Source organism: Phyllostomus hastatus, unplaced genomic scaffold (assembly GCF_019186645.2).
Source record: "Phyllostomus hastatus isolate PE091 unplaced genomic scaffold, TTU_PhHast_1.1 phas_contig_17, whole genome shotgun sequence".
Taxonomy (NCBI): Eukaryota; Metazoa; Chordata; class Mammalia; order Chiroptera; family Phyllostomidae; genus Phyllostomus; species Phyllostomus hastatus.
In genome coordinates, this window is record NW_025333664.1 from 17,255,535 (window position 1) to 17,270,740 (window position 15,206).

Genomic DNA, 15,206 nt, shown 5'->3' on the forward strand with positions numbered 1-15,206 from the left:
AATATGTGCATCTTGGGGACTTCTGGTCAAGAGGAGGTATAAGTAAACATGGTTCACCTCATCACACAACCACAGCAAAAATTACAACTAAATACAACTATCACCCAGAGTCATCAGAAATCCGACAACCAGGGAATTACAGTAGTCACTTTCATGCAGACAGGTAGGAGGGGCAGAGATGCATGGAGATGGAATAGGTGGTCCCACACTTATGTGTGGTGGATAAAAATTGGGAGGGAAACTTCAGGAGCAAGGGATCCCAACCCCACACCAGACCACCCAGCCCAAGGTTCTAGTGCCAGGAAGATAAGTCCCCATAATGTTTGGCTATAAAAACCAGTAAGGTTTGGGGCAGTGGAGGAAACTGCAGGATTCTCAGGTGTCTGCCCTTAAAGGGCATGCAGTGAACTTAGGACTTACGCAGACTCCTTCTGGGCTCTAGCACCAGGGCAGCAGCCTGAAGGATACCAATGGCATATGGGGAGAAAGTGAAGTGTCTGACATCAGGGTAAGTCTGGAGGACAGAGCCCTTCTGGACAAAACTCCAGAGGCCAGGCTGTGGCCACTGTCCCTTTTCTGAGTCCTCCTGCACACAGAGCTACAAAGCAGGTAGCACCATATCTGAGACTCCATCAACCTGGTTCACACAGGTTGCCCCACCCAGGCCATTACCTAAGACTCTGCCCCATCGAACTTACTGGTGTGCATCTCTACAATAGGCCAACCTACTAAAACAGGGAGTGAAGCAGCTGTACCTAATAAATAGAAACAAACACAGGGAGGCTACCAAAATGAGGAGACAAATATGATCCAAATGAAAGAACAGAACAAAACTTCAGAAAAAGAACTGTATGAAGTGGAGATAAGCAATCTATCAGGTGCAGAGTTCAAAACACTGCTTATTAAGATGCACAGGGAACAACTCATTAGGTACTTCAACAGCATAAAAAAGACCCAGGCAGAAATGCAGGTTACACTAAGTTAAATAAAGAAAAATTTAGCACTGGTGGTATGGCTCAGTAGATTGAGTACTGGCCTATGAACCAAAGGGTTGCTGGCTCAATTCCCAGTCAGAGCACATGCCTGGGTTGCGGGCCAGGTCCCCAGTAAGAGGCGCTTGAGAGGCAACCACACATTAATGTTTCTCCCCTTCTCTTTCCCTCCCTTCCCCTCTCTAAAAATAAATAAAATCTTAAAAAAAAAAAAAGAAAGAAAAAAAAATTTATAGGGAACCAACAGTGGAGTGGATGAAGCCAAGAATCAAATCAGTGATTTAGAACATAGGAAGAAAAAAAAAACATTCAGTCAGAATAGCAAGAAGAAAAAAGAATCCAAAAAAAAACACACAAGGGTATGGTAAGGAGCCTTTGGGACAACTTCAAACGTACCAATATTCGAATCATAGGGGGGCTGGAAGGAGAAGAGAAAGAGCAAGAAATTGAAAACTTATTTGAAAAAATAATGAAAGAAAACTTTTCTAATTTGATGAAGTAAACAGACATACAAGTCCAGGAAGGACAGTCCCAAACAAGAGGGACACAAAGAGGATCACACCAACACACGTCATAATGAAAATGCCGCCCTGGCTGGCGTAGCTCAGTGAATGGAGCGCGGGCTGGGAACCAAAGTGTCCCAGGTTCGATTCCCAGCCAGGGTACATTCCTGGGTTGCAGGCCATAACCCCCAGCAACCACACATTGATGTTTCTCTCTCTCTCTCCCTTCCCTCTCTAAAAATAAATAAACAAAATCTTTAAAAAAAAAAAAAAAAAGAAAATGCCTAAGGGTAAAGGTAAACAGAATCTTCAACGCAGCAAGAAAAAAGCAGAGAGTTACCTACAAAGGAGTTTCCATAACACTGTCAGCTGATTTGTCAAAAGAAATTTTGAAAGCTAGAAGAGACTGGCAAGAAGTATTCAACGTGATGAAAAACAAGGACCAACAACCTAGATTACTCTATCCAGCAAAGCTATCATGTAGAATTGAAGGGCAGATAAAGTATTTCCCAGACAAGGTAAAGCTAAAGGAGTTCATCATCACCAAGCCATTATTACATGAAATGTTGAAGGGACTTATTTAAAAAGAAGATAAAAACTATGAACATTCAAATGGGAGTCAATTCACAACTATCAACAATTGAATCCAAAAAAAAAACAAAACAGAAACAACCATAGATACGGAGATCACTTGAAGGGTTATCATTTGGGAAGGGGATGGAGGAGAATAGGGGAAAAGGTACTGGGATTAAGAAGTACAAATTGGTAAGTAGTGAATAAGCAGGGGGAGGTTAAGAATAATACAGGTAATGGAGTAGCCAAAGAACTTATATGAATGACCCATGGACATGAACTAGGGGGGAGGATTGTCAGAGGGAGTGAAGGGTACCGGGTGGAAGGGGATAGAGAAGGAAGGAGTGGGACAACTGTAATGACAATAAAATGTTATTTTAAAAAAATACATGTAAGGCATTGAATCAGCTCTATAAAAGACATCTAACAATTATTACTTAATTACCTATTATATTTAATCCAAGCTAAGACTGTATCTGTTATCTTTTTCATGAGTGTAAAGTTCTGGTATCTTTCTCACTGCTCTGGCCCCAGTAGTTCCAGATACAGGGAGGGGATGCTGAAAATGAGTTGCTATAAAATTAATCACAGGTAGCTTTGGAGTCAACCACTTGTCTCTGTATTTCTATCGGAGTCATGTATTGGATAACTTACATTTGTTTTTAAGCTCTAATTTATGGACTTTCTTCCCTGCCAGAGATACTTTTCTGTAAGTGATGCCTTACTCTTTTTTAGTTTTTTTCCCTGAACATTTCAATTTAAAGACTTAGTTCAAGCAGAATAGTCTGGTTTAGGATTACCACAGGAAGGTGTTTACCATTTCTTAAAATAATAAAACATAATGCTTCTGAGATGATTAGAAACCATTTTAGAATCTTGCAGGACCTCAGGTCATTTCCATTAGTATCAATTCATATGATGACTAATGTATATAAAAGGCTCAGGGCATTGCACTGAGATTATTCTGACATACATAAAAAAAATCCAGGTATCTCATTTAAAATCTCTTTCATGTGTTCATAAAAACAATGTAGACTATATGGGAAATTCTTTAAATGGTTTTGCTTTCTGACTCATTTTTTGAGTCAAACATTTATTTTAGTTATTTATTTTCTGATATTTTAGGTTTTCTAGCAATTTTATCTGAACCTCCCTCCCCCCCAAAAAAGAGACTTCTGAACACTTGAAAAATTACGTATTCATAATGGTCGTAACACAGGTAAATTCTACATTTTAGTGTTTCTTACTTTACATAGATGGCAGCATAGAGTAGCAGGAGATATTTCATTTCTCTTTTCAAAAATAATTTTTAAGGTTTTTTTAAAGAGAATTTTGTTTTGATCTATTTCTCTCTGCCATAGCAGTGACCTAGTACTATAGAATGGAAATTTTATGTAATTTAACATATCAACTGCTAAGGTGCTTGTTAATCTTGACCTGAAAGCCCATGTTCATGGTAAGACATAAATTTTAGAGATTATTTTTACTTGTTTTGTTGCATCAATGTGCTACCTTCCATCTTAGGTCTATCACTTGGCAAGTGTACGCTTACGTGATTTATGTTTAAAACTGGATGTTTCAAATGAGTTACGAAGGAAGATATGGACGTGTTTTGAATTCACTTTAGTTCACTGCCCTGACCTAATGAAAGACAGACATTTGGATCAGCTCCTTCTTTGTGCCTTTTACATCATGGCAAAGGTAACGTGTAAGCTGGGGGAAGTTCTTTGCACTGGTTGCCTGTATTTGAAGCATGAAGTAAAAGTCTGTTGCACTTGATCCTTAGTTTGCCTTAAGTGCTGTAAGCCAACAGTACCCATCATCGTTGATGGAGTACTAAATTCCAGCTACTGTGCCTATTCTCTGGGTTCTCCATTTAGTTTTATAATAATCAGCTTTCCCACTCCATATGTGTACATTGGCTGTAACGAAGTCAGAAGATGTCTTAGAGACCATTTGTAGTAAAATAGCTCTCCCCACTATTAATGTGACAGCACCATTTCCACCCCCACCCCTTGGGTACCTCTAATCCGGTACTTGAAAGTGCCATGATCTTACACTGTAGGTGAATAACTGAGGCCCAGAGCTGAAAGTTACCTTGGCTAATGTTCTACAGTAAGTGGCAACCTAGGACCTAGGCTCTCCTGATTAAGAATCTAGTATAAAATAGCTTCTATAACATACTTCTTTCCTGTGACTTACAGTGCCACTTCTGAAGAACACTTTATTCTCTGCTTGCTGCAGCATGTTTTAGGTTTTAAAATAACATGCCTTCTTTTTTAAGTTTCTGCTGTATCTGAAACAATCATCTGCAACTTTGGTCACAACTGTGTTGGCCACACTGGCTGTCCTAGCAGACATACACAGTTAAGTCCTAATTTTTGAGCTTTTTGAGGCAGAGGACATGTTTTCAAATTCCTTTGTGGCACCTGTCTCAACGCGTCTTTACAGTCTTTGTACAGGTGCTCTCACTCTCTCAAATCTGTTCAGGTGTGCTTCGCTTTCCTTCTCCTCAGCTCCAAGGGCCCTTCCTTTGCCTCTGTAACTTGTTTCCTGAGCCCACATCCAGCTGGCTCACTTTTCCTGCCTCTGTCACTTTCTAAATAAACTTTAACTACAATTTGAAAACCAAGAAAACTCTATACAAATAGGTATTAATAAATGGTATTAATTAATTGTGTGTGTATTCCAAAGAACAATAAGCTCAGGCTTTGCTATTTTCTAGCTCAACATTATGGAGAACAGGTTAAATGCTAGTGCACTGTGAAGTGGAAGAAGAGAGTAATTTAAGTGAACTTTACTGATAATAAACAGACCAGAAGATATTCCTTTATGGATCACTAACATACTTTCTTACTTCTAGCCATCACTGTGACTTTTCTCTCAAAGCTTGAGAACCATACGGTCTGTCTTGACATGTTAAAAGCCTAATCCTATGATAACCACTCATTTTTATTGTGAATCACCACAAGACATTTTTTATAATCAAGTATGTAGTTAATTTACTTTTAAATAAGTAAATGAAATTTAATAAAATGTAAGATTGCACGGGATTCAGCACATTTGAGGGGGTTTTTTGGTCATTTATTGTGTTTTTTTGCATTACCATTTAGTCCTCCTGTATCCTTCCCCCTCCCCTCCCCCGATTTTCTTATATCATTCTTTTTACAAAGAAAGGCATTTTCAGTAAAGCCATGCCATAGCTATCTTGGTGCTTTTGATTAATGAAACTATTAGCTAGGTCCCCACAGGCCACAAAGCCTGAACTTTGAAGTTAGTACAAATCATATATGGTAGAGGTTTTTAGTCATGGACTGGCCTAAGGCTAATGGCTTTCTGCAAGATTGCTCTCCAGTGCCAGCCTATAATTGAAGTGTTTGTTCAGAGCCATTTTTCTTTTGAGAGCAGTTGATAAATGCAGTTTTTCTTTTCCTTAGGTAACAAAAGAAGAAAGAACTTTTCAAGAAATAATGAAAAGTTATAGGAATCAGCCCCAAGCTAATAGTCATGTGAGTTATATTATGTTTCTTGTCCAAAATTAGATCTGTATTTCTCTCATGAGAAGTCATGTAAAAGGTAAATTTCTTTTAAAGTTCTACTGTATTTTAGGTTTTTCAGTTTAATAGATACCATTAAATTCAAGACACAGTATCAGTAGAAGCCAGGCCATTGGCTGTTCCTGACTCATGCATATATTTGCATATACTTTTTACACAGTCTTTTTTTCCATTTGTTCATTTGTTGAGTAGGAACATTTTTCACTAGAAAATAATAATATTCTTTAATTGTATAAGATTTGATTCTCTGATGATATTTAAATCCAGTGAAAATTGAGGATTTATTAACTTAAATTTAGTTTCTTTTGCCATCTACTAAGAATTGTAATGTTTGTGTCTCTGAGTAGGTGTCAAGCATTTCTGATAATGTTGTTATAATAGCCATGGTGAGAATCCTTTACAACTTTTCAGTCATGCAAATATAAAATGTTAGCGTAGTGGCCTGGCACATGGTAAGCATTCATGACTGTTAGGTCCACATTGTTGTTATTGTAGCTGAGAACACAGAGTTAGGCTACCCTAAGGCTTTGGCCATCTTGATTGCTCTGCTTTAAGGGAGTATAATGGCCTCTTCTCTGGCCCCCACAATCTGCCATCTAGGAAGAAAGACGGTGGGTCAGTATCCCAGCCTGGTGTGATAGCCTTTTCTAAGAGAGCCCCTCCAGTAGTTTTGTTGTCAGTGGAAATCAGGCTCTTCCATGGGGATCACAAAGAATGCATTCCAAGGACCCACTCACAAGAGATTATGGTGTGGCAAGATGATTTATTCATGTGGAAGGCTGTCCCTATGTCCCCTCTGTCCTTCCTCCACCCATCTAGCCTTGTCCTGAGCAAGGCCAAAGTGAAAGCCAGTGTCCAGACTGTCTGCTTCATACTAGAGCTTAGTCTTTTGGAGCCCACACTGTGTGCCACGGACCCTAGTATCTGCTGGACACACATAGTCACGTGCTCCTGGGCAAGGAAGAGCGCACGAATGAACTGGGCAAGTGTAGATTTTCAAAATAACTAATCAACTTTCCAAGCTTTTGTAGGTTTGTAATGAGTTCACCTCCCCAGCCAATGCATTGTTCCCCAGGCTAGACTGACCGGCCTCTATGGTCAAACACCCCCCCCAACCATCTGGTACCAGAGAGGGGGAGGGATGTTAATCTCCTTAGAGCACAGTGCCCTGGCCCCCTGGAGTGTGAAAAGCTATAGCTTCCTGGTGAAGCAAACAGGCTCATGTTCCCCAGTTTATTAAGCTCAATGTCTAAGTCTCTTTGCTCTCTTTCTTATTAATAATTAGCTAACTACCTATGGTAACAGTCTCACTTCTTTACTTAAGCCCCCAAGTATCCTGATGGTGATTTGGAGATATTAGAAGAGCCAAGTACAAGTGTTTGTTATGTACTGTGACAGGCTAAGAGTTTCTGGACCTTCAGAAAAACCCCTCAGGAACAGAGCCTAGAGAGGGCCATACTGTCCTTAAAGATCATTAAGGTCAAATTACTGTGTGTCAAAAATGGGCCAAGCCCGAGCCTCCTAAATATCTTCTAAATACTAATACCTGTAGGATGAGAAGAAATGGATCACGCCTGTCAGCTACCTTCGAGGCAGGAAAGAGTTTTGGTGCAGGGTGGGAACAAATTTTCATGTGGCTATTTGAAAGGAGCTGAGAATGGAATGGGAGTAGGAAAACAAGCTTCAGTGACAGCAAATGATTCTTGGGTAAGGAGTAAAAGAGGAGGAACAAGTTCTGTTCTTTGAGGTTACTTTTATTTGGCAAACCTGCTCATCAGTGTTTAGTTGCTATTTATGTACTTAAAATTTTTCTATTTACATTGTAAACTCCTACAGTGGCATATTTTAGGTATAGGCTTAGAATCTGCTTTAGTATTCCCTCTTCTAAGACGTTTGCCATAATCTTCATTTACCAGACTAATAACACCTTGCCCTTGATTATCACCCATACAAACGAATAATTTTTAATTGCCTTGATATTTTGTTTTTCTTGCTTAACTTGTGCCTCTTTGTGACTCAGCAGTCCTTTACTTCCCCTCCGACCTATAGGTCTACAGAAGTGTATTGCTGAAAAGTATTCCAAGAGAAGTTGTGGCTTATGATAAAAAAATAAATGGTGATTTTGAAATGACAGATTGTGGTAAGTTGTTCCGTTTAACATTCTATCTGCAATACACCCTCAATTACATTGTATGTAATACAATACAGTGGGTGTCCGGTAATGCAGAGTCAGTGATGTAGGTGTTTTGGGGAGAAATAAATGAGTTTGTGATAAGTATAGGTCAGGCGCTTCCCCCAAGAGGTTGTGCATTGAAACTATTACTTTGTCCCATTAATTGTGTTTCAGAAGAAGTTTTCTAGTCCACTTATATACATTAATAAATCAAGTAAAAGCAGTTAAATTTTTTAAATTCAGTAGTCCACCCTTACCCCCAGTTTTGTATTCCTTGATTTCAGTTACCTTCAGTCAGTGGAAAATTCTAGATATTTTGAGAGAGAGAGACCACATTCACATAAACTTTACTACTGTTCATTTGCTTTTAGTAATAACTTTCCTATTGTATTGTTAGTTACTGTTAATCTTTTATTGTGCCTATAAGTTTAATTAATTTATAAATTAAACTTTATCATATGTGTTTTACTTTTACATAATCTTTTACTGTGCCTATAAGTTTAATTAATTTATAAATTAAACTTTATTATATGTGTTTACATACAGGACAAAACAGTATAGATAGGGTTCCATACTGTCCACTGTTTTCAGGAATCCACTGGGGGTCTTGGAACATGTTCCCGGTGGGTAAGAGGGGGACTATAAATCTGAGTACAGGGAAACAAAGATAGCTGTCAGTGATCTGCCTGGGCAGACAATTAAGGAAATATCTTTCTTATTAAAAAGTATACAGGTATTCTGCTACCCCTGGCAAGGCTGCTACCTTGTTGCTACCATCATGCTAAGACTTGAGGCACTAGTAATTTTTTTCCAAGGAAAATCCTATGTTCGGTATTCATATGTTAATGAATTGTGGAAATGCCTCTTCCGCCCATCTCCTTACCCTTGTCTCATGTTTTCATTACTTAATGTGCATCACTGTAACCCTGCTTTTGCCCCACCCTGTATGTGCACACGTGTGTCATATACCAGGTCCGGCAGAAGTACCGCCTGCTTGAGTGTGGTTAGTAGGGTAATAATATGGGTGTAATAATTTATGGTTTTAATTTGAACATTTCACCTAAAATGTCATGTGGTACGCTTGAGTGTGATATTGTTATGTTACAGAATTGCATGATTATGATTTTGTAATAAAAGAGCTTGTAATAAAAAAGGGGGTGTTATACGTGCCAGACCCTGTATACTGTGATTTGTTTATACAATGTGGGACATTTAGATGGTTTCCAGTTGTATACAGCTTTGTGAGGAAATCACTGTAGATTACTCTTTGTTCTTCATCCTCAGGATAAATTCTTAGAGAAACTGTCTGGATCAAAGATATTTTTTTTTAAAGATTTTATTTATTTATTTTTAGAGAGGGAAGGGAGGGAGAGAGAGAGAAACATCAATGTGCGGTTGCTGGGGGTTATGGCCTGCAACCCAGGCATGTACCCTGGCTGGGAATCGAACCTGGGACACTTTGGTTCCCAGCCCACGCTCCATCCACTGAGCTACGCCAGCCAGGGCTAAAGATATTTTTAAAAATTACACAAATATTCATGATCATTATGGTGTCTACTAGGATCTGAATTTTTAAGATCTTATCAAAGTCCTTTAATAACTGCCTAGAATCTGATCCCATTAAAGGATACATAGGCCATTCTCAATTCTTTTTACATAAATATAGTATTCCTGAGTCTTTTCAAGACAGAAGTATATAAGACAGTAAGCCTGACCAAAAAAAACACAAAACCCAAAAACTATGTTTTTGTTACACATGTTGCTCTTCGGGCCTAGGTGGTTTTACTGTCCTTGCAAAACCAGGCATATCAGAGGTTAGACTGGAAACAGTGTGCTCTGCGTTCCATGAGGAAACTTTGTTCTGTGAGAAACAAAGTACTGTATTTTGCTGTGTATTATGTGCACATTTTTGCCCAAATCTCTGAGGGAAAAGTAAGGATGTGCATTATGCACGGGTAGTACTAATTCTGTATCTATGTAAATGTTTTTAATTCTTTTATTAATGCTTTTGCATTTAAAGTGTAACTCTAGCAAGCAGTAACGATATTCATATGCAAAATAACACTCTGGAATTTGATAATTGATTTTGTTTCCAAATATAAATAAATCAGTAATTGAATTAAAAGGTTAAAATGGGCCCTGACTAGTGTGGCTCAGTGGATTAAGCACTGGACTGCAAACCAAAGGGTCTCCCGTTTAATTCCCAGTCAGAGCACATGTCTGGCTTATGAGCTGGGTCCCCAGTAGGGGGCAATTGAGAGAAACCACACTTGATGTTTCTCTCCCTCTCTATCTCCTCCCTTCACCTCTCTAAAAATAAATAAAATGTTTTAAAAATATATTAAAATGGAAGGGCTTTTTTTTTCCTGAAAGTTTGGGCCAAAAACGTGGGTGTGTGTTATACACGAAACTGTTTTATACATGGCAAAATATGGCAACTGCCAGCCACAGACTGAGATGCAAGGACCAGTGAAGTTCAGGACAGTGTAAATAAGGAAAAGGAACTATATCATGGTTTCTTTCTGATACAGTGTCTACCAATGAAGTTTAAGGAGAATGAAGGTTAGCTTACTCTCTACAAGAGATCAAATTATTATGTATACATTTATTTAGATATTTATTAGCAGGCAAACAAGGAAAAACATTCTTAAGATCCTATCCAGTGGTGGTGGCACAGAGCAAGGAGAGTATCCAGCAGTAATGGTCTCAGGAGTTCTGGCACCAAAAAAGCGAGAAAGTTACAGAGGAAGATACCAAAAGGCAAGTCTATGTTCAGAAAAGCCATTTCAGTTCCTGGAGCTATGGCTAAATGCAATGGCCTAGACTTGGACACACCAAAGAACACCACCTTGGGGAAAAAACCAGTTCAGGTTCTATGAACAAATCATTAGGTATAAAATGATTATTGTTAAAAACACACACTTTACACATTTGATACAGTTAGCTAAAAGCCCTAGCTGTCCAACTATCACTTCACTCAAGGTTCACTCAAGGCAGATGCTATTATCCGGTTACCTTTAAAGCCAGGGTCAAGCCAGCAATATGCATCAGAGTTCAGATCTGGTCGTCATCCATAACAGCAAAGCCCCACAGACCTCATGGGATATCTCATCTCTTTCATGGTATTGTGGATAGTGTCTCAAATACTCTAACTAATCTGCTTATGTTAAATACTTCTAATTTCCCCAACATGAGCCAGTTTTTAGCATTAGGCATACCTAATAAATGGTTGCTATTTTCATCGATGAAAACCTATTCCTGACGTTCAGTATGTTAGTTAGCAAAGCACTGACCACTGATTGACATAGGCCTAACAGAAACCCCTATAAGTAGCGAACTGTGGAGAATGGGCTTCGTAATGAAAACACCAGTTCAGTCAGGTACCATGTGTCCTTTGTTATCATATTAGACCTCCCCAGACTGGCATTCTCAATTGAGAACATGTGAGAAACCCAGCTTACAGCTTCATCTAAGTAACACAGTCACAATACTCAACTGTATTATAGCAAATTGAAAACTTTACAATACTTCCTCAGAGGCTTGTTTTAAGGATTAAAAAGAACAGGTGTGTGTGTTTAACACAAAGCCTGCTCCTAGTGAGGCCTCAGTACTAGTAAGTAGAATCTAGTATATATTATTTTGTTTATAAGCAATATAAAATTTGTTATATTTCATTAATGAATATGGCTTTTGTCTTTTAAAGCTACTTTTTGTAGGGTCATATTTCTTATTCAGAATTTTTTCAATGTTGAAAACTAGGTCACACATATAAAACAAAAACGAAAAACAAAGTAAATTCTTTGAAGGAACAAAAATTCTGTTTTTATATGAGATATGTAAAATTGGTAACTGCACATTAATAATTAGGTGACTTTATTTCCCAGTTAGATAATGTTTAGATAACATTTAACAGTCATCTGGTAGACAGACAACCAAGATATTAGTAGAGAACATTTTTATTTGTTTTTAAATTATAGTGATGCCTTTTAGACCTCACATGAAACTGCCAAAATATCACTGAAATGGTCTAAAACCACAAAAGTTTTAAAATGGCCTGTGGTTAGTAGCTTTTGCACATCTGGGGATCACGCTGCCCTCTCGATCACAAAGCCAGTCTGCAGTAGTTACTGCACATTGTTATTGTGAGGAGCAAAAAGAACAAATGTGGATGTGGCAGGAGAAATACGGAAGGAATTCTAAATGCCTCCTCCAGGGCAATGCTGCTGTGCTGGTCGAGCCCATCATCGTCTCTCCACCCGACCCTTTGATTTATAAATTCTGATCATCTTTCTTTCATCCTAAAATAAACTTATTTCTTTCTCCATTTTTAAGTGATAAGAATCACACAATACGCCTTTTCTCAATCTGAAAACTAATGACAGTATGTGCAAAGACTTCAGCATCAGTCAGTGGAGCAGTTCCTCTGCCAGCGATGGCTGGGGGTTCCATCAGTGTGTGCACCCCAGACAGTTTGGGTGGGCCCAGTCTCTGAAACCAGGTTCCCTGAGAAATAGCTATCTGCTGTGCCCTGGGATGCAGATGCATTATTCTACATTTAAAACTAACCGTGTATTATGGTTGTAGTTGTTGGCCACTTGCAGCACTAGGAAAATTTGCCTTCTACCTTGCCCCTTTCAAATTGGGTCTTTGGAAGTTTCTAAAGCCATAGATCCAGGCCAAAAAAATTCAGCATGTCTCTCTGGACTCCTGCAGATATTACCTCCAGTCTCCTAAGGGCTTGTCTCATTCACTCGTGGTTTATATAAAGCCACATTTTAATTGCTTGTCAGTGTTATATGGCAATCCAAAAAAGAGACATTTTTCTTACTCATGAGAGCAGTAGAGGAAATTATGAAATTATAGTAGTTCATTGGGCAAGGAAAATCATGTATCTTGAAGGTGGGTTGCTTTAAGACTATCTAATGATGGGATAGGGAAATTAACTTACAGTGGTTGGAGTAAGAAACATGTCCATCTCATTTTTCAATGGTTGGATCATGATAGGAAATTTGGCCTAATCAGGTCTCTTCCTACCCAGAGATACTCATGTCTCTTCCTAAATTTAGGAAGAAAAAATTAGGGTTAGGACCGGTGCTCTTCTAAGGGCCGCCACTGACAGTGAACTGAAAAGCTGTGGTTGCTGAAGTGGTATCTAAAGAAAAGAGGTCCACCTTCAGTTTACATGTTTGTGTCTCTGAAGATCCCAGTTTAATTTGTGCATAATATTTGTAGACTTCTGACCTTTTCTAAAAACATTGACTGCTTTACATAAATGTTTGTATTTAGTTGACTTTTTTATATTGTAGAGTGATAATTTAAATCGCCAACTTTATATATTAAAGTACATCTTTCGCAACACTGAATTCTTTTAAACAGACTCGGAAGATGGTACAAAAACACCTGATTGTTCCAGTGCGCCGGTGAGAGAGGAAAGAGGCGATCTTATCAAATTTTACAACACAGTGTATGTAGGAAGAGTGAAGTCATTTGCATTGAAGTATGACTCGTCAAATCAGGACCATACGGTATGTTTTATATTTTCCTGCTCTATCAATATCATAGTCATAGTTGGATAGCTGAGTTTATTTTGCTAGATAAGTGTTTCAGAGTTAAAGCCTCATTGATGCATTATATAGGATGAAATATATTTGTAATTAATCAGGGAGTGATTGAGGCAATGATGCAGCAGAGAGCAGAGGAAATCATGGAAATTTTATCTACAATGTGATTATGTTGCTAAAAATTATGCATACATATGGGCAAGGACTAGATGGGAACACAGAAAAACAAAAATAATTTAATTCTGGTAATTTTTCTCTTGTTTTTGATTTCTGTTGTTATTTTATGAGATAAGTGTTTTTCTCAAGATAAAGAGAAAACGAAATAGACAGGCCTGAACTATAAATAGTGCCAGCGCTAAAAATTTTTATACAGATCCTAGATTTGGCAGTACCAGCAGATTTGTGAATACTAGTAGTATTACCAGAATATGAACTGAGTTGATTCCCAGTAGTGCAGACTTTAGTTATGAGAAAGAGCGTGATTTACACCCTGGCCAAGTGGTTTAGTTGGTTGGAGTGTCGCCCCATACAACAAAAGTTTTGTGGGTTTGATACCCAATCAGGGCACAAGCCTAGGTTGCAGGTTCAGTCCCCAGTCAGGGCACATACAGGAGATAACCGATCAATATTTCTCTCTCACACCCGTATTTCTTTCTCTTCTCCTTTTCTCCCACTTCTTCCCTCCCTTGTCTTTTCCTTTCCCTCCCTTTCTCTCTCCTCCTCTTTCTCCCTTTCTCTCTCTCTAAGAATCAATAAAAACATATTCTCTGGTCAGACTTTAAAAAAGAAAGAAAGAGGGACAGTAGAAGCTGCACCCAGCCAGTAGCCATGTATGTGTCTCTCTCCGTTTCTGTTCTTCCTTTCAAGGAGTATGGTCTCTGACTATTTATCCTGAGAGGCCATGACATGACGGCTCATCCTACTCCATCAGTTCTAGCTCCCGTCATATGCTGTGCTGGGAATAGTTCTATCATCGGCCAACTGAAACTAGTTTTGTTAGATTCAAGTAGAGATGAAAATGAAATAATAATTAAGGAGCCATCTTTATTTATTCCTGGAATGGAAACATTGTACCAAATATTAAAGAAAAGTACAGACCTTGCTCACCTACCTCTATTTCTAAATCTTTTCACTTTAACATAAAGTCTCAACATTTCATTGACAGGTTTGTTTCATGTTGGACTCATCCTGCTGGCTCGTAGAATTCTCTGCCTCTCTTTATGCTCTTTGCTGCTGCTTTGGTTGTGGGTGTGGGTGTGTGTCGAGAGAGATTCTTACTGCAAGTGTTAGGACATCGATTATTCTTTACCCCTACTTTCAGAGAATGGAGTTGGGGTTCCTATACTCCTGGCTTACTGATTCTGGTATCTTACCCAGAATTCTTCAGGATTTCCTGAAAGTTCCAGAAAAATCAATTTTAGTTTCTCTCTTAGTAATTATTGAAAAATGAGGGTTAATAGACCACTTGTTTGCTTTTTCCGCTGTAAGCAAGCTCTTAAAGTATAACTGACTCCTAACCAGGAAAGAGATGCCAATATGAATAAAAATATGGTGGAATTCCAAAAAAGGAAAAAACTTTATCTTAAAACAAGTTACTTTTTTGGTTATTTCAGGTGGAAGCTCCACCACTCTCTCCTTTCCCATATATTAAGCAGCAGCCAGGCTCACCACGCCGAATTTCCCAGCAGCACTCCATCTACATTTCCCCACACAAGAATGGGTCGGGCCTTACCCCGAGGACCGCTCTGCTGTATAAGTTCAATGGCAGCCCTTCTAAGGTAAGGTGTACACCAACTTTACTCCTAAGCAACTTATGCATATGTGTTAAAAATTGATTTCAGATTACT

The 15,206-nt window shown here is 38.6% G+C and overlaps 1 protein-coding gene across 5 annotated transcripts in view; it reads left to right on the forward strand.

The window, feature by feature from the left end:
- RBL1 (RB transcriptional corepressor like 1) overlaps nt 1–15,206 on the forward strand; it is a 62,937-nt gene that overhangs the window by 44,414 nt on the left and 3,317 nt on the right. For all 5 annotated transcript variants that reach the window (XM_045833267.1, XM_045833266.1, XM_045833268.1 and 2 more), the window contains 5 exons: nt 3,593–3,769; nt 5,506–5,577; nt 7,675–7,765; nt 13,175–13,323; nt 14,973–15,137. In XM_045833267.1, the coding sequence (XP_045689223.1) occupies nt 3,593–3,769; nt 5,506–5,577; nt 7,675–7,765; nt 13,175–13,323; nt 14,973–15,137 (654 nt within the window). The remainder of the gene's footprint in view (nt 1–3,592; nt 3,770–5,505; nt 5,578–7,674; nt 7,766–13,174; nt 13,324–14,972; nt 15,138–15,206) is intronic.